At 57.6% G+C, this 13,808-nt stretch overlaps 1 protein-coding gene across 3 annotated transcripts; it reads right to left on the bottom strand.

The window, feature by feature from the left end:
- Positions 1 to 760: 760 nt before the first annotated feature.
- Positions 761 to 11,530, bottom strand: BNIP3 (BCL2 interacting protein 3). 3 transcript variants are annotated; one of them, XM_072972134.1, is made up of 6 exons: positions 11,323 to 11,530; positions 4,747 to 4,897; positions 4,316 to 4,400; positions 3,228 to 3,367; positions 3,006 to 3,155; positions 761 to 1,745 (listed from the first exon to the last, which is right to left on the bottom strand). In XM_072972134.1, exons 1-6 carry the CDS (start codon positions 11,366 to 11,368, stop codon positions 1,700 to 1,702), a joined length of 618 nt encoding a protein of 205 aa, XP_072828235.1. In that variant the 5' UTR covers positions 11,369 to 11,530; the 3' UTR covers positions 761 to 1,699. The 3 variants fall into 3 exon arrangements, with proteins under 3 accessions (XP_072828235.1, XP_072828236.1, XP_072828237.1); XM_072972135.1 differs by having other exon boundaries at positions 3,228 to 3,334; positions 11,323 to 11,526; XM_072972136.1 differs by lacking the exon at positions 11,323 to 11,530 and adding an exon at positions 9,671 to 9,871.
- Between the last annotated feature and the right edge of the window lie 2,278 nt (positions 11,531 to 13,808).

The following is a 13,808-nucleotide window of genomic DNA, read 5'->3' on the forward strand; positions in this document are numbered from 1 at the left end:
GTCTGTGTCTTCAGATCCCACGTATAAGTGACGTCATACTGTGTTTGTCTCTGACTGACTTCGCAGCGTAACACCCGCGAGGCCCCCCCACCTTATCTGAAATGGGCAAGACCGGTGTTCCTCACGGCTGAGTAACGCCGTGCTGCACGCACACGTCTTGGTCCGCTCGCTCACCCGTGGACCTTAGGCTGCTTCCGTAGCCTGGCTACTGTAAACAGTGCTGCTGTGAACACTGGGGTGCGTGTACGTTTTCAAATTTGTGTTTTCGTTCTTTGGATAAATACTCAGAATTCAGAATAATTGGTTTTCCAGGAGAGAAGGGGGCAGATTGACAGAAGAAACAGCTGAGAATTTCCCAAACGTGAGGAAGGACCTGTACGTCACTGTCCGTGACCCTGACAGAACACTGTCACCTCAGTGCAGAATGGCCTCCAAGACACGTTCTAATGAAGGCCAGAGACTCAGGCCATGGCCTCTGTCTCGGCCGCAGTCGCCGAGCAGTGGGGGACTCGCTGGCTCTCCGAGGGGGTCTCACTGAGGACACCTGACCTTGCTGGGAGGTGCCAGGTGCAGTGGGGCCCGTGACAGCAGGCGGCACGCACACCTGCTGTGACGCAGACGGACCCTGGCGGCCTGCGTCGGGGGCTCCAGCTTCCTTCTCGTGGGTTAAGTTACATCAAGGATCTGGATGCCTTAAGTCAGCTGCCTCCAAACACAAGTGCCTATACTTCCAAAGGAATTGTTTAAATAGAAACCAAGATTTTAAAAATTAGAACGTTACGTTTATTTTAACACAACTGAATTCAGTGTGGAAAAGTGGCACACACACACAGTAGCATTTATACAGCATATCAAAGGGGCAGCCTTTACAAACCATGCAATGGGGATGCGCCTGGTGTAACCAAAAAGCTTATATGATGTTTGGTTTTAAAACACATGTAAGTACAGTAACCAAGTATTTGGCAAATATTTATTTTTTTCCATTTCCAGCCTTTCAAAGTAGACACAGAGCAGCTTAGAATGAAGCCGATTCCATGAGCACACAAAAACCGACCACAAACCTGAAGACTGAACTCAGCAATCCAGAGACGAGGGGAAGGGGCGCTGGCCGTCCGGGCAGTTAGGTAACATTCTCAGCTGAGGGCCCCGTGCTGCAGGGCCCCGCCGCCGGGGCGCTGCCCGGGCAGGCGCGTGTGCAGCCTGCGCTCCGCGCGTCTCTGGCAAAGAGCCACCAGCACAGCCAGAGCTGAGGGGCGTCCACGTGAGGGTTGTCTGCGGGAGCGAGTGAGGCCGCAGCGTTACTCGGGATGAACCTTCCTGGCAGCGGCGTTCCTTCCAGATAGCGTCTGACTCGATTAAGGTTGCAGATAATTTGTTAAAACACTACATACGCTGTGACTGGGTATGTTAAACTGCCTACACGTAGGTACTTGGAACACCCCAAGAAAGGTTCCCACCAGACGGTGACAGCAGACAGTAATCACTGACATGCGTAGTACTTGATCCCTAACTGTGACTATGGGCGAGCAGGGACTTAGTGTCTTTACTGACTGAACAAGCAACGCAGCATTTGCAGAAGAAATGACACAGTGGTGCAGCCACCCAGTGACAAAGACAGCGGCTTCTGGAAGCTATGCTGCGAACTCCAGCGTCTGACCCCCACCACACGAAGCAGCTGGATCCCGCGCCCAGCTCTTCCTCAGAAGGTGCTGGTGGACGTTGTCAGGCGCCTTCCGATGTAGATCCTTAACAGAAAAGGGCAGGGCGTTACTGCGGTCTGGCGGCTCGGGCGCGTGTGCACAGCCGGGACGGGGCAGCAGCCTGGGTCTCGCTTGTTGATGGCAGGAAGGGGACTGATTCGTACCTGTCAAAACTTTTGTGATGAATCCATATGCAGGCCCTCATCAGTGTGTATTTAGTAACATAATTTAGGAAATCCCAGCTGTGCGCTAACTGGGGTGCAAGGAGTGCCGGACGCCAGCACTGAGGAGCCGCTAACCAAGCTGCGAAGCCTCTGCTCCCTGTGCTGCTCCCTCAACTGATCACGCTGCCCGAGAAAGTCACCCCGGGGCGGGTTTATCAGCACCAGCCTCACAAAGACCACAGCTGAATGGTGAAGCCCCTGCCCTGCTGCCCCCCAGGAGCCCACATGGGGCTCGGGCGTCCCTCAGGGTGGGCGAGCAGGAGACGGCAGGGGGGTTCCTCAGAGGAACGCAGGACAGTGGACTTTATCCTGACGGGGGTGAGGCAGGAAGGGCAGAGACTGGGTGGGAGCTGGCTGCAGAAATCCACGCTGAAATGAAGGGCTATAAACCAGGCAAGCCCACGACACCCGACTGCCAGCTCTGCAGAAAGCTCCAGAAGTCAGCACCTCCACCTCCCGGGGTGAGGCCAGCAGAGTCTGACTCTGCAAGGGCTGAGCAGAACCGACTCGGCGGGCCGTGCCCCGAGAGGGAGACGGGACCCAGCGGGCGAGGGGCCAGGCTTCAGGATGGGGCGTCATCTGAGACCCACACGCCTCCTTCTGCCCCTAGACTGAGCAGATGTCTCCTGTGCCACGTTCACGGAGCCTGGGGAGGTGACCGTGCGGGGACGCCAGCCCCAACCAGTGGCACCAGCCTAAGTCGGAAACCCGTCCTGACGATCTCGCTGCCCGCCCAGTGGATGGGCTGCACCACAGAAGCCCACCCAGAGCGGGACCAGGGGCGCAGCCTCCCCCCGGGCGCCGGCCCCCAGCTGCACCTGTGTGTTCCGCACGGTTTCTCCTGCTGCTGAGTGAGCTCAGCCAAGGAGCTGCGGCAAGTGCCTGGGACCAGCCTCCTGCAGCCGAAAGGTGTGGTTCCCACCCACACCTGCACACAAGCGTCCAGGCGCAGCAGCCAGACAGGCCCCCGGGTCAAGAGACGGAAAACCAGTCTCCGCCAGCAGACGGCGTCCAGGCCCCGGGGTGTGTCTCCGAGACCCAGCTGGGCCCCAGGTGCGCCGGCCGGCCGGGGGTCACTCACCCCAACCCGATGGCCAGCAGGTGGGACAGCAGGAGAGACGGAAGAAAGACTTTAAGAAACTCGGCAGAGAAGATGCCCCCTTTCTTCATGACGCTCGTGTTCCTCATGCTGAGTGTGGCCGAGCGCTTCGGGTGCTTGAAGAGGAACTCCCTGCGGGCGGAGAGACGTTTGTCAGTGGGGGGTCCACGCCCTGGAGGCCCCGCCCCAGAGGAACAAACTCACTTGGGGGGGATGTTTTCTGGCCGACTTGACCAGTCCCAAATCCAGTCTGAGTTCTTCTTCAGGATGCTTTCGACTTCTCTCCTCCTCTCCATGTAATCCTCCTCAGACTGCGGCGCAGTGAATGGTGAGAGCAGGTTACCCTGTGGCATCCACACCAGAAAGTGCCTTCCCGCCCGGGCAGCAAGCTGAGCTCGGAGCTGGCCAGGTGGGGAGGGGGCTCAGCTCCCCAGCTTCCTGCCTCTACTCCACGCACACCCCCAGGGAGAGAGTCCCCACTCGGACTCTGGGAGTCCCAGGAGCTGCGGTCACTGCCCCCAGGAAGCAGCGCCGAGTAATTACAACACAGATGTCCAGAGATGCCAGCCACAGTGCCAGGCAGAACCATGTAAAATGGGGCCCAAAACGGGATGTGGCTAAGTAAACAGAAGACTGCATCGCCAGCAGTTTGAAGGGGAAAAGAACCAAAACCTTATGTCAGCCTGTGATTAAACCTGTTACACACTCACTACAGGAACTGGAGAACTTGAACACTGGATCATGGGTGGTGGTCTCCCGCTCTGCCTTCTAAAGGTTCTGTACCTGGTCATCTAACTCTTCTCTAAAATCGAGGGAAAACCTGTTTGAAATGTTGGAAATACTCTAGACCGTGGACCAAAACCAGCCTAACGCTGGGTGCACGAAAGCTGGACGTGGACCCTGGACATCTGGGTGCAGGCCAGCCACTCCGGGGCCTTCCCGTCGGGGGCCCCTGGGGTTCTGGAAGCGCTCCCTGGGAAAGCCTGAGCACCAAGCCTCCAGGTCACGTCAGGCTCTCCCGTGCACTGCCCACTGACAGGCCCGCCGCCCCGCTCCCAGCTTCCCCCCACCCCTGCTCCAGCCTGCCCTCCCTGTGTCCCTGGGGGGCGGGAGGCAGGAGGCCCGGCTACATGTCCTAAACCAACCCGAGCTGGTGCCACCTCGGAGTCCCCTCAGTGCTGGGGGTGCCCCACCCCCTACTCTACAAAAAGGTAGCAATCTCCACACTTGGACTCGATCACACTGAAAACTTCGTACAAACAGATCACAAACGTGACACCCGCACATCTTACCTGAGAGCTGTTTTTTTCTCCAAGACTGTGCGTGTCTGTTTCAGAGGCTCTGTTAATATCTTGTGGAGTCTGTGAGCGAGGTGGACTTGGGAATGAGTAAGAACAGAAAAAGAACATGTTAACCTTCTCTCCATCATGAGAAGCCACCCACCACCCTGGCAGGGAGCGTCTCTGCGGTGAGACGAGCTCTCCCCTTCTGCCAGGGCTGGGCCGCACTGCCGCCCCAGCAGCCCCGTCTCTCAGCTGAGACAAGGCAGAAGCGGGCGGGCCAGGGCAGTTCCTCCCACCAGAGGGCAAAGGGCCCGCTGTGTAAGGGGGGCTGGTAACCCACTTGGGACCGTGGCCCGACCTGAGGTTGGCAGGCAGGCATTTCCAGCAGGGGCTGACCGCCCCCCCGTGTGTGGCCGTCAGCCCGCGTAGTCCACACCCACCTGTCACAGTGAGAGCTCTTGGAGCTGCTCCGTCCAGACTCATGCTGCGCGTCCAGCAGTATTTTTTCCATGTCGCCGTTATAAATAGAAACAGAGTCTGGAACGCTGCTCCCGTTCCCGTTCCCACCGAAGTGTAATTCCACCCAGGAGCCTGATGGCGACAAAAACAGCACAGAGCTGCAGCTTCCTACCCTCGCTGGAGTCTGGTCCTCACAAGAGCCATCTCCGGGGATCATGCCCTAGCAGCCTTCAGGCCCACCTGTGGTGCCTGCTGCCCGGGAGCCTCGCCCGGACGTGGACCAGGGCGAGCCTGCGGGAGCCTGCGGCTCCTAGATTCCGGCAAGATGCTCGGTCAGGAGGCCGAGTGGCCAGGGTGCCCTGCACTCAACTTTGACAAGAAAAAGGGCCTCGGCAAAGGGATTTAAAAATGAAAGAAAGGTTTCAACTCTCTTATCAACCTGTTTCCACATTCCAGCATCACATCCTGACCCTGAGGCCCCACAGAATTCAATTAAGACTCCCTCTCTGTACGTATTTACATCAGGAGCCAGATGAATGTACTCAGAACACAACAAAGGTGACTTCTGACTAAGTGCGATTAACCAGAGCAAACCATCCCTCAGGTGTTCCCCTGACCGAGGCTTCACCGCAAGTAACCCCAGACCTCAGCTCTCCTCCTCGAGCTGAAAACTGGCAGTTTCATCTCCGAGACAGACAGACTCCGCACAGACATCGTAACTCCCGACAACGGTCTCAGCTCCACAGGCATCCGCTTCCCCAAACACAGCCAGCGCCCAGAACCCTACAAGCCAGCATTTTAGGCCGAGCTTTGTCTCTTGCCAGCCCCACCACTTGGACCCGACAAACTCACCAAGTCAACAACAGCTGCCTGGGCGGGCTCTCCGCCCGGGGCTCTGGGAGCAGGAGTGACGGCGGGGCCCCCCATCCAGGGGACACCTGAGGGCGGGTGCCCGGCAGAGTGCGCGGCAGTGTAGGGCCAGAGCTGGGGCAGCGCTGGGCACCTGCCAGCGGGGGGGGGGGGGGCTGCTGCTTTTGCCTTTTGTCTGTTTTGGGGGCTGATAGGTCCCCCCAAAAGAGCTGGAAGATGAGAAGGATGTTGGCAGGTTCCTCCACTGTGATCTTTTACCAGACAGAGGCACTGGAGGGACAGAGGGACAGGTGTGAACCCTAACAGAGGTCCTGAAGTGCTGAAGATAGAAGGCTCTGTAAGGCTGGGGCAGAGCACCCACAGGCGTGGGGGCAGTGGAGGCCAGGCGGGCGCCCAGGAGCAACTCCTGGGGGGTTGGACTGGAGGGGCCACCATCCTTGTGGCCTGACACCAGTGCATCCTGCTGCCGCTGTACAGACTCCACTGGGTGGCTCTGCCGGGTTCTACCACTCAGGTGTGTGATACCACTCCGATCAGGCTGCTGTGACTGTATAAACACCTGCAGCATCTCATGGTGTCCGTGTGCTCTCACTTCTGAGCACACCCCTAGGAGTGGGGTTCCCGGGTGAAGAAGTCCCAGGTGTACTTCCAGTGTCATTAAAACATCACTGCTTTCCGACGCGGCAGGACCAGGGAGTTTCTGTTGCCTCCCGCTTGGTTTCAGCCTTTAAATTTAGCCCGCCTGTGGGGTGTGGTGGCAGCTTACACAGTTTACTCCGCGTTTCTCATTACTGATGAGGCTGAACGTTTTTCCACACGCTTCCTGGCCATCTGGAGAGCTTCCTTTCTGAATCTGCTCCTTTTCTGTTGAGCAGTCCATCTTCTCCACAGAGCCCAACATTCAAGACACAAGCCTTTCTTCATCTGAGTATGTTGCAGGTAACTTCACTGGGGACTGCCTTTCCACTCGGTGTTTTCTGGGAACCCAGAAGGTCTTGATTTTAATTCAAATTCTCCAGCTCTTCCTTACCAGACACCATGAGGACACCCTGCTGTACTGTTTCACTCATTCAGACGCAGGTTTAGTGAACTGAATTTATTTAATCTGCACGTGTGATCTGAACCAGGGCAGGTCACCCCCTGCTAGGCATCGCTCTTTGGCAAGGCTGCCTCTGCTCCCCACTCTGCCCTATCCTGGCGGACATCGAGCTGGCCACAAGCACAGGTCTCTCTCTGGGCCCAGGACAGTTTTGCTACTTTGTGTCAGAGGTCCACACCTCTCCAGTGCACCTGTCTGGTAAAAGATCACGGGGGTGGAACCTGGAGGGCAGCCGCAGACGAGGGGCCCAGAGGCAGACCACACGCAGCCGACTAGAAACGCAGGCCCGAGGCGGGTGGCCCCCTCCTGCTGCTGCGGTCAGGTTGGCCGCAGGGCGGCACGGGCCCCACCGCAGCTCCCCGCGGCTCCGGGCCGTGTCGGCTGGAGGAGCTGTGCCCGCTGGCACGGGGCAGCCGCCTGCAGCAGAACCAGCCCGAGCGGCAGGGAGAGCAGCAAAGCAAAGGTCCGGGAGTGAGACGCGAGCTGGGGCTTACCCGTCGCCAGGCTGCACTCGGCTGCTGCTCACAGAATGATCACACGTTTTCAAATGAATGCACTTTCCAGCCTCAAGTTCATGTTGGCCGGGCCCACACAAGGAAGGCAGGGTCTGTCTTGGAGCCCAGGACTCAGTGGACAAAGCCCAGGCCGCTCAGCCTCTGCCTGTCAGTGGACTCCGTTCCTGGGACGCTCGTCTTCCCCAGCTGCACCAAGGCTGGGGCCGCTCCAGCGGGGACGCAGGCCAGGCGAGCCCTGGAGCACCGCCGCAAAAGAGGCTCAAGTGTGCAAGTCCTTCACTAGCCCGCCTTCCTTCCCAGGTGGGGCCAGGTGACACTCAACCAGCCAGCTCCGGCCCCGCGGCACGGACAGAACCGCAGGCCCTGCTCTGGGCCCGGCTCCGTCCTCCTAGGCTCTGGCCCGGCAGCCCAGGTCACTTTCACGTACGGGTCTGACACACGTGGCGTCTGAAGGCCAGTATCTTTCCTGACACCACTTCTGACATGAAATGGGGGCCAGGGGAGGTGGGGCGACACCAGTCACCGATTTTCCAACACCAACTGGCTGTCCAGCCATTCAGTTTTGACGCTACCTGGGGCTAGTGTCAGATCCCAGGAGACTGGCCCTGATCAGATGAACTCAAACACCAGTCCAGGCTACTCTCGCCTCTGCCCGCAGCCTAGGAAATCAGAGGCCCCAACAGCCCCGGCTCGCGTCAGCAGTTCACTGGAACAACTCACAGGAGATAGGCTGCTTACACGCACCCACTCTCAGAAAGAACTCAACTCAGCAACAGCCCGCTGCAAGAGCTCACGGGCACGCCGTGGGGACGGGCACCGTGCCCTCCCCCAGGGCTTCGGTGGGTTCAGCAACCGCGTTCAAACCCATCTCCAGCCTCCTCCCCCTCCAGGGGGTGGGTGAGGGGAGTGGGTACAGACTGCCCACCCTCCTAACTGTCTCCTCTGTCTTTCCCGCTCCCAGCCCGAGCCACCTCCTTAGCACAGACTCGAGTGTTTTCCAAGGGGGCTTCTTACACAAGGGGCTCTTAATGAGTAACAAGCTGCCCCCTTCACTCAGGACATTCCAAGGGTTTTAGAGCTGAGCTCTGGGTCAGGAGCCAGGGACAAAGGTTAAATCGATATGTTGTGTTTATCTGGACATAGTGGACATGTAACATTACGTTCCAGCGTGTACGTTTAGTTTACCACAAGGGCCAAGTGAGGAGTCTAGGAAGACAAACACACGAGCTTCAGAATCACCTCACAGAAAGTCCCAAGCATCCTTAAGGGAAACCCCATTCTGGTTATCACGGCAGAAGCTGAGTCCAAAAGCTGTATTCCAAGAATGATTTACTAAAGGACAGGTTTTATTATTAACCTACAGCAGCTGGTCAGGGAGGCAGCTTCCTGGAAAATGAAGCCCAGGGGGGCTGTTGATCTGCTTCCCCCTGCACTGAAGACCCTCACCTTCTGAGCAGGAAGGACGGGGGTCAGGCCGCCTCACACCCTTACAGCACCTCCCCAGGATCGCAAATAACCCAAATAACTGGTATAATTAGGCCTCAGAAAACAAAACCAGGTGGTGAGTTGCCGACCCAGGCCAGCCTCACCCTGATGCAGGTCCCTGCCCACACCGCCCTGTAATTTACGCTAACAAGACACAGGGCCCGGGAGTAAGGCAGACGGGTGGAAAGCCTGGGCCACCAATGTTGTCGTTTTACAGGAAAACTGACAAGCTTTAGACTTGAGTTAACCCATTTCTTGTGGGTTAACCCTGTGCTCCCCAGCTTTTCTAAGTCCCCACCTCCACTGTGAGACTCCAGGGACCAGCCCCAGCCCCACGGCCCTCTCTGTCCCAGGGCAAATACTGCTCTCTCCAGCCTCAGCTGACAAAGCCCCACCCTGTCTGGGGTAGTAGGCCTCAGCCCTGGCCATGTCACCTGTGGTGCCTGCCCCTGGTCTCCACCAGTCTCACTCACCGGTCTGAAAATCCAGACTGGGAATGCTGCGGTGGGACCCTGGGGCATTCATTTGGAAAAGCTCTAAGGTGCTGCTGGCAACCAGGGTTGGACCCTGCTAGTGGAGGGACCAACCAACGACCTACAGCACAACGGATTAGTCACAGGACATCTCCGGAAAGCCTGGAGGGACTCCCACCCAAGCCACAGGGCTTCCTCCCTGGGAGAGGGGGAGAGTTTAAAAGCTTCTCAAGTCAGGTGGGACAGGAAGTGTGACTGACAAGGGATTTTGAACAGAAAGTCAATCCGGTAGCATTCAGGTTCCTGGAGCCTGACAGGAGCTTGGTAACCCTCTGCCACCTGTCTGATGCACCCGTCACTCAGGCTCCAAGGAGCCCACCAGCTCTCACCAGAAGCCCCAATTTCTCCTTAACTGCTGCTGCCTGCCTGCCTTATTTTCCCCTCAGCCCTGAGCCTCACTGACCAGCTGTGACGCTTAGGGGCTGGCTGGGATCTAGCTGTCCGAAACCCCTTCTCAAGCTGCAGGATACAAGACCTGCCAGCTATCTTCCTCCTCATGCACCTTGGGCCACGGTGGGCTGTCTGTGACAACCGCCATCTGACCGCTGCACGCGGCGTAAGCGCAGGCGGGGCTGCCTCAGGGTCACGGGCGGAGGCGCACCGCCCTGTCCCTCAGAAGTGCGGGGAGGGCTTCCCCTGGAAGGCAGCCTCCCACCCGCCCCATGATGCTGACAAAGTGGCACAGAACCATCTCCCCCCGCACACTCGCCCGGGCTGTTTATCTGAGGGAAGGAAGTCAACAGCGTTAACTAGAAGGGACAAGGGAGGTGGGGCGGAGCAAACAACAGCCGTGGACGCCAGAAAACTCTTGCTCTGAGGACCGCGCAGCGGAGCTCAGCTCCCAGGGTTCTGGTCCCCGGTTCCCCGGAGGTAAACAAGGGGTAATCAAATCAAACAAGAGGGGAGCACAAGGGCCACCTCAGCCACCAATCGGCCGGACTCACGTTTCTGGGGCAGCCCGAGGCCCACGTGACTCGGGCGACTCCGCCCACCCGGGCCGGGGCCCGATTGGTGCCCCGCAGCACGTACCCAGGAGAGAAGGGGCCCAAGCCTTGACAACTCAGCGTGTAACTGTCTTTTTATAGAGTAAACAAAACAGAAAAACAAATCTTTTAACTCATGAGCTGGCATTCCGCATTGCCAGTGACTCAGCAGTCTGGCTTGTCAATCAAGGAACGGAGGTGCAGGTCGCTCAGCGCTCGCCCAGACGCAGACCTGAGCCACCAGATAAAACACTAAGCAGTCGGGTAACAGGAGTGACCGTCAGCCGTTCACAAAACAGCCCCTGTTAGAAAAGACGGAACACTCAATCCTCCTATTTCAAAGCGTCGTCAATGTCGAGACCTAAAGAGAATTACAGGATTTTAAAAATTTTTTTGCCTAGGAAAATCTTGTTTTAAGAAATAAGAAAAATTAGAAGCTAAAATTCAGACATTAGGGTTTTTTTTTATATTTATGAAACTTAAAAATTCACTCCCGAAGGCTTCACGGGTCCTCTCCAAAACTTATTTACGAGCTCCTGTTGCCCGCTGAGCTCTCGCTTCGGGGAAGACAAAGGTCGGCGCCGCCGGGCCGGAGGAGAGGTCCCGGGAGGCGGCCCCGCGGCGGGGCTCCAGGCCGCCCGCAGGGCCCCGGCTTCCACGAGGGGCCGGGGGTCCGCACACGGACGGCGGTGGCCGCGGGGTCCTGGGATTCCAGCCGCAAGTCAACCCAGAGCGCGGCTCTGGGACGAGGCTCCCGGACAAGAGACCGTGAACGTTCAAAGACGTTACCCGGCACAGACACGGAGTCGCGCCCCGAACCCCCGGTCCTCCCGACAGTCACCCGAACACGGTGCGGGCGCCTTAGCTCCAGCCCGCGAACCCGGCCCGCGCTCCAGCGTCTGCCCGCCGGGACCCGCACCGGGCTGCACCGCTCAGACCAGACCCCGCACGGGCTCGGGTCGGGGTCCCGCAGCCGACCCGCCGACCGCCCCGCGAGGTGGCTGCAGCCGCCGCGCCCCCGCCCCGCCCCGCGGCCTCCGGGGTCCCGCGCACCGCCCCCTCCCCCGCTCACCGTGCAGGCTCTCCTCCTGCAGCCCGGGGGTCTCGCTGCGGGACATGGTGTCGAGGTGGGGCCGGGGCGGCGGTCGGGGTCGGCGGGGGCTCCGAGGCGATCGGGACCCGAAGCCGCAGGAGACAAGGAGCGCGAGCGCCGGGCCAGCAGCTGCAGCCGTCAGCCCGCGGCCCGCACTGACTGACGCCGGCGGCCGACGCACGGCGGATAAGCGGCGGATAAGCGGCGGCGCCGCCCATTGGCCGCGGGGCGGGGCCTGCGAGGGCGCGGGACGCGTGCGGCGCGTGCGACGCGTGCGCAAGGCGGGGGACTGGTGGAGGAGATGCCTGCCAAGCGGAGCGCGCGTGCGCGGGGAGGGACGTGAGGAGGGGGTGGGGCGTGCGCAGGCGGGGGCGGGGCGAGAGCCTGGGGCGGGGCGGGGCGAGAGCCGGGGCGGGGCGGGGGAGACGTGCAGGTGAGCTCGCGATGTGCGGGCACAGCCCAGAAAGTGCGCGGGCGGAAGGCGGGCCTGGCGGGTGACTCTTTGTCTCTGTGATGCTGCCTGAGGACTGACTGCTCTGCCTTGAACACAGTGAGGCTGTGGGCAGTCAGGCCAGGGCCAGGCCGCCGGGGACGTGACCAGCATCCGGCGGCCACCAGGCGGGCCACCCCTCACCTGCAGGACCCGCCTGCTGGAAGGCAGGCTTGCGGGAGTCAGACCAGTGTCCAGAAAGTCTCTCAACAGCCTTGTAACATTTGGCCCCAAATGGCCAAGACCTGATCAATAACAGACAGCTGCCCCGATTTCTGTCCCTGCCTCCAACTCAGGACCACCCAGAGAAAGCCAAACATAACCAATGTCTGCGTCCCCTGACCGGTCCCCTGAGCAGCCCGTCACAAGGGCGCTGCCCTTCCAGTTGCCGCCTCCATCCTCCTGGCCCGGCCTCCACGGGGCACACCTGAGCCCCCTTCCACTAGGAAGTCCCCCACTCCTCTGCCTGACTTTGGGTCTCCACCAAACGGCAGTGACAGGGGCTCCCACTTCAGCACGCCCTAAGAGCCACTGCTGTTCTCATTCGGGGTCCTTGCTTCCTTTCCGGATAAGGATGCTCTCAAGGAGGGCATTCATCTTAGCTTTCTCTCTGGATGCAGAAGTGCTGGCCTTTCTTTCCGTTTGATCGTCAGTCCTCATTCTTACTTTTTCAACAGGCATTCATCCGACACCATCCCAGTCCCAGCAGTGTTCTAGTTGGGAGACACAAATTGCAAAGCCTCCCAGGGAATATTCCCACCCCACACCTCCCAGGCCCCCTTACTGGGACAGCTGCCTTCCCTGAAGAAGCTGTCGGTGTGGAGTCTTCGGTCCATGAACGCCGTGTGTCTATCCATCATCTCAGTGTTCTTTGATCTTTCTCAGCAGTGTCTTGTAGTTGTTAGGGTGCAGGGCTTGTACATCTTTTGTCAGATATATCCCTAAATAATTGTATTTTAATGTCATTACAATTACTATCATTAAATATCACTTGATTGCTTATTAGTAATTTGTGGAAATATAATGGGATTTTGTGTATTGACCATCCTGCAACTTGCTAAGCTCACCAAAACGAATAAATGTTGTAAGTCCTCTGAAGTCTCTGTAGGCAATAACCTGAAAGTGTTCACATGGAAATGTTTCTTTTTTTTTTTTTTGGATGTATTAGAAACACCTTTTATTTCAAGTAATTCACAAAGAAAAGTCTAGGTCCAAACATAAAGCAGAACATATTTCATAGAATAAAAAACTGAAATGAAAGTCTATATAGCTAAGCTTTTCTTTCCTTTTACAAATATATTTTTATTGAAGTTTAGTCAGTTTACAGTGCTGTGTCAGTTTTTGGTGCACGGCACAGTGCTTCATCATACATGAACATATACATACTCATTTTCATATTCTTTTTAACCATAAGTTGCTGCTAGATATTGACTATAGTTCCCTGTGCCATGCAGTGTAAACTTCTTGTTTATCTATTATATATACATTACTTAATATCTGCAAATCTTGAACTCCCAATTTATTCCTTCCCACCCCCTTTCCCCCCTGGTAACCATAAGTTTGTTTTCTATGTCTGTGAGTCTGTTTATGTCTTGTAAATAAGTTCATTTGTGTTTTTTTAGATTGTACATATGAGTGACATCATATGGTATTTTCTTTCTCTTTCTGGCTCACTGCACTGCACTTAGAATGACAACCTCCAGGGCCATCCACGTTGCTGCTGTAGAAATGTTCTTGACTGCACCTGTTTTCCCTTCCCATGTGGAACCCCTACGACTCCCACCAGGTTCCATTACTCAGAAGACCCCACTCAAGGGGGAGACCTGAGGCCTAACCTTTTGACACCATCACTATAAAGGAACCTGCCTTTGTGAAGGTTCCGGGGGTGGGGGTGCAGTCTGCCCAGGGGAATTCCAAGGAGTCCCAAGTCAGGGTTGGGGGTCCAAGGAAAACAGAAGTGGGAAATGGGAAAGAA

The sequence above is a fragment of the Vicugna pacos genome, chromosome 11, assembly GCF_048564905.1.
Source record: "Vicugna pacos chromosome 11, VicPac4, whole genome shotgun sequence".
Lineage (NCBI taxonomy): Eukaryota > Metazoa > Chordata > Mammalia > Artiodactyla > Camelidae > Vicugna > Vicugna pacos.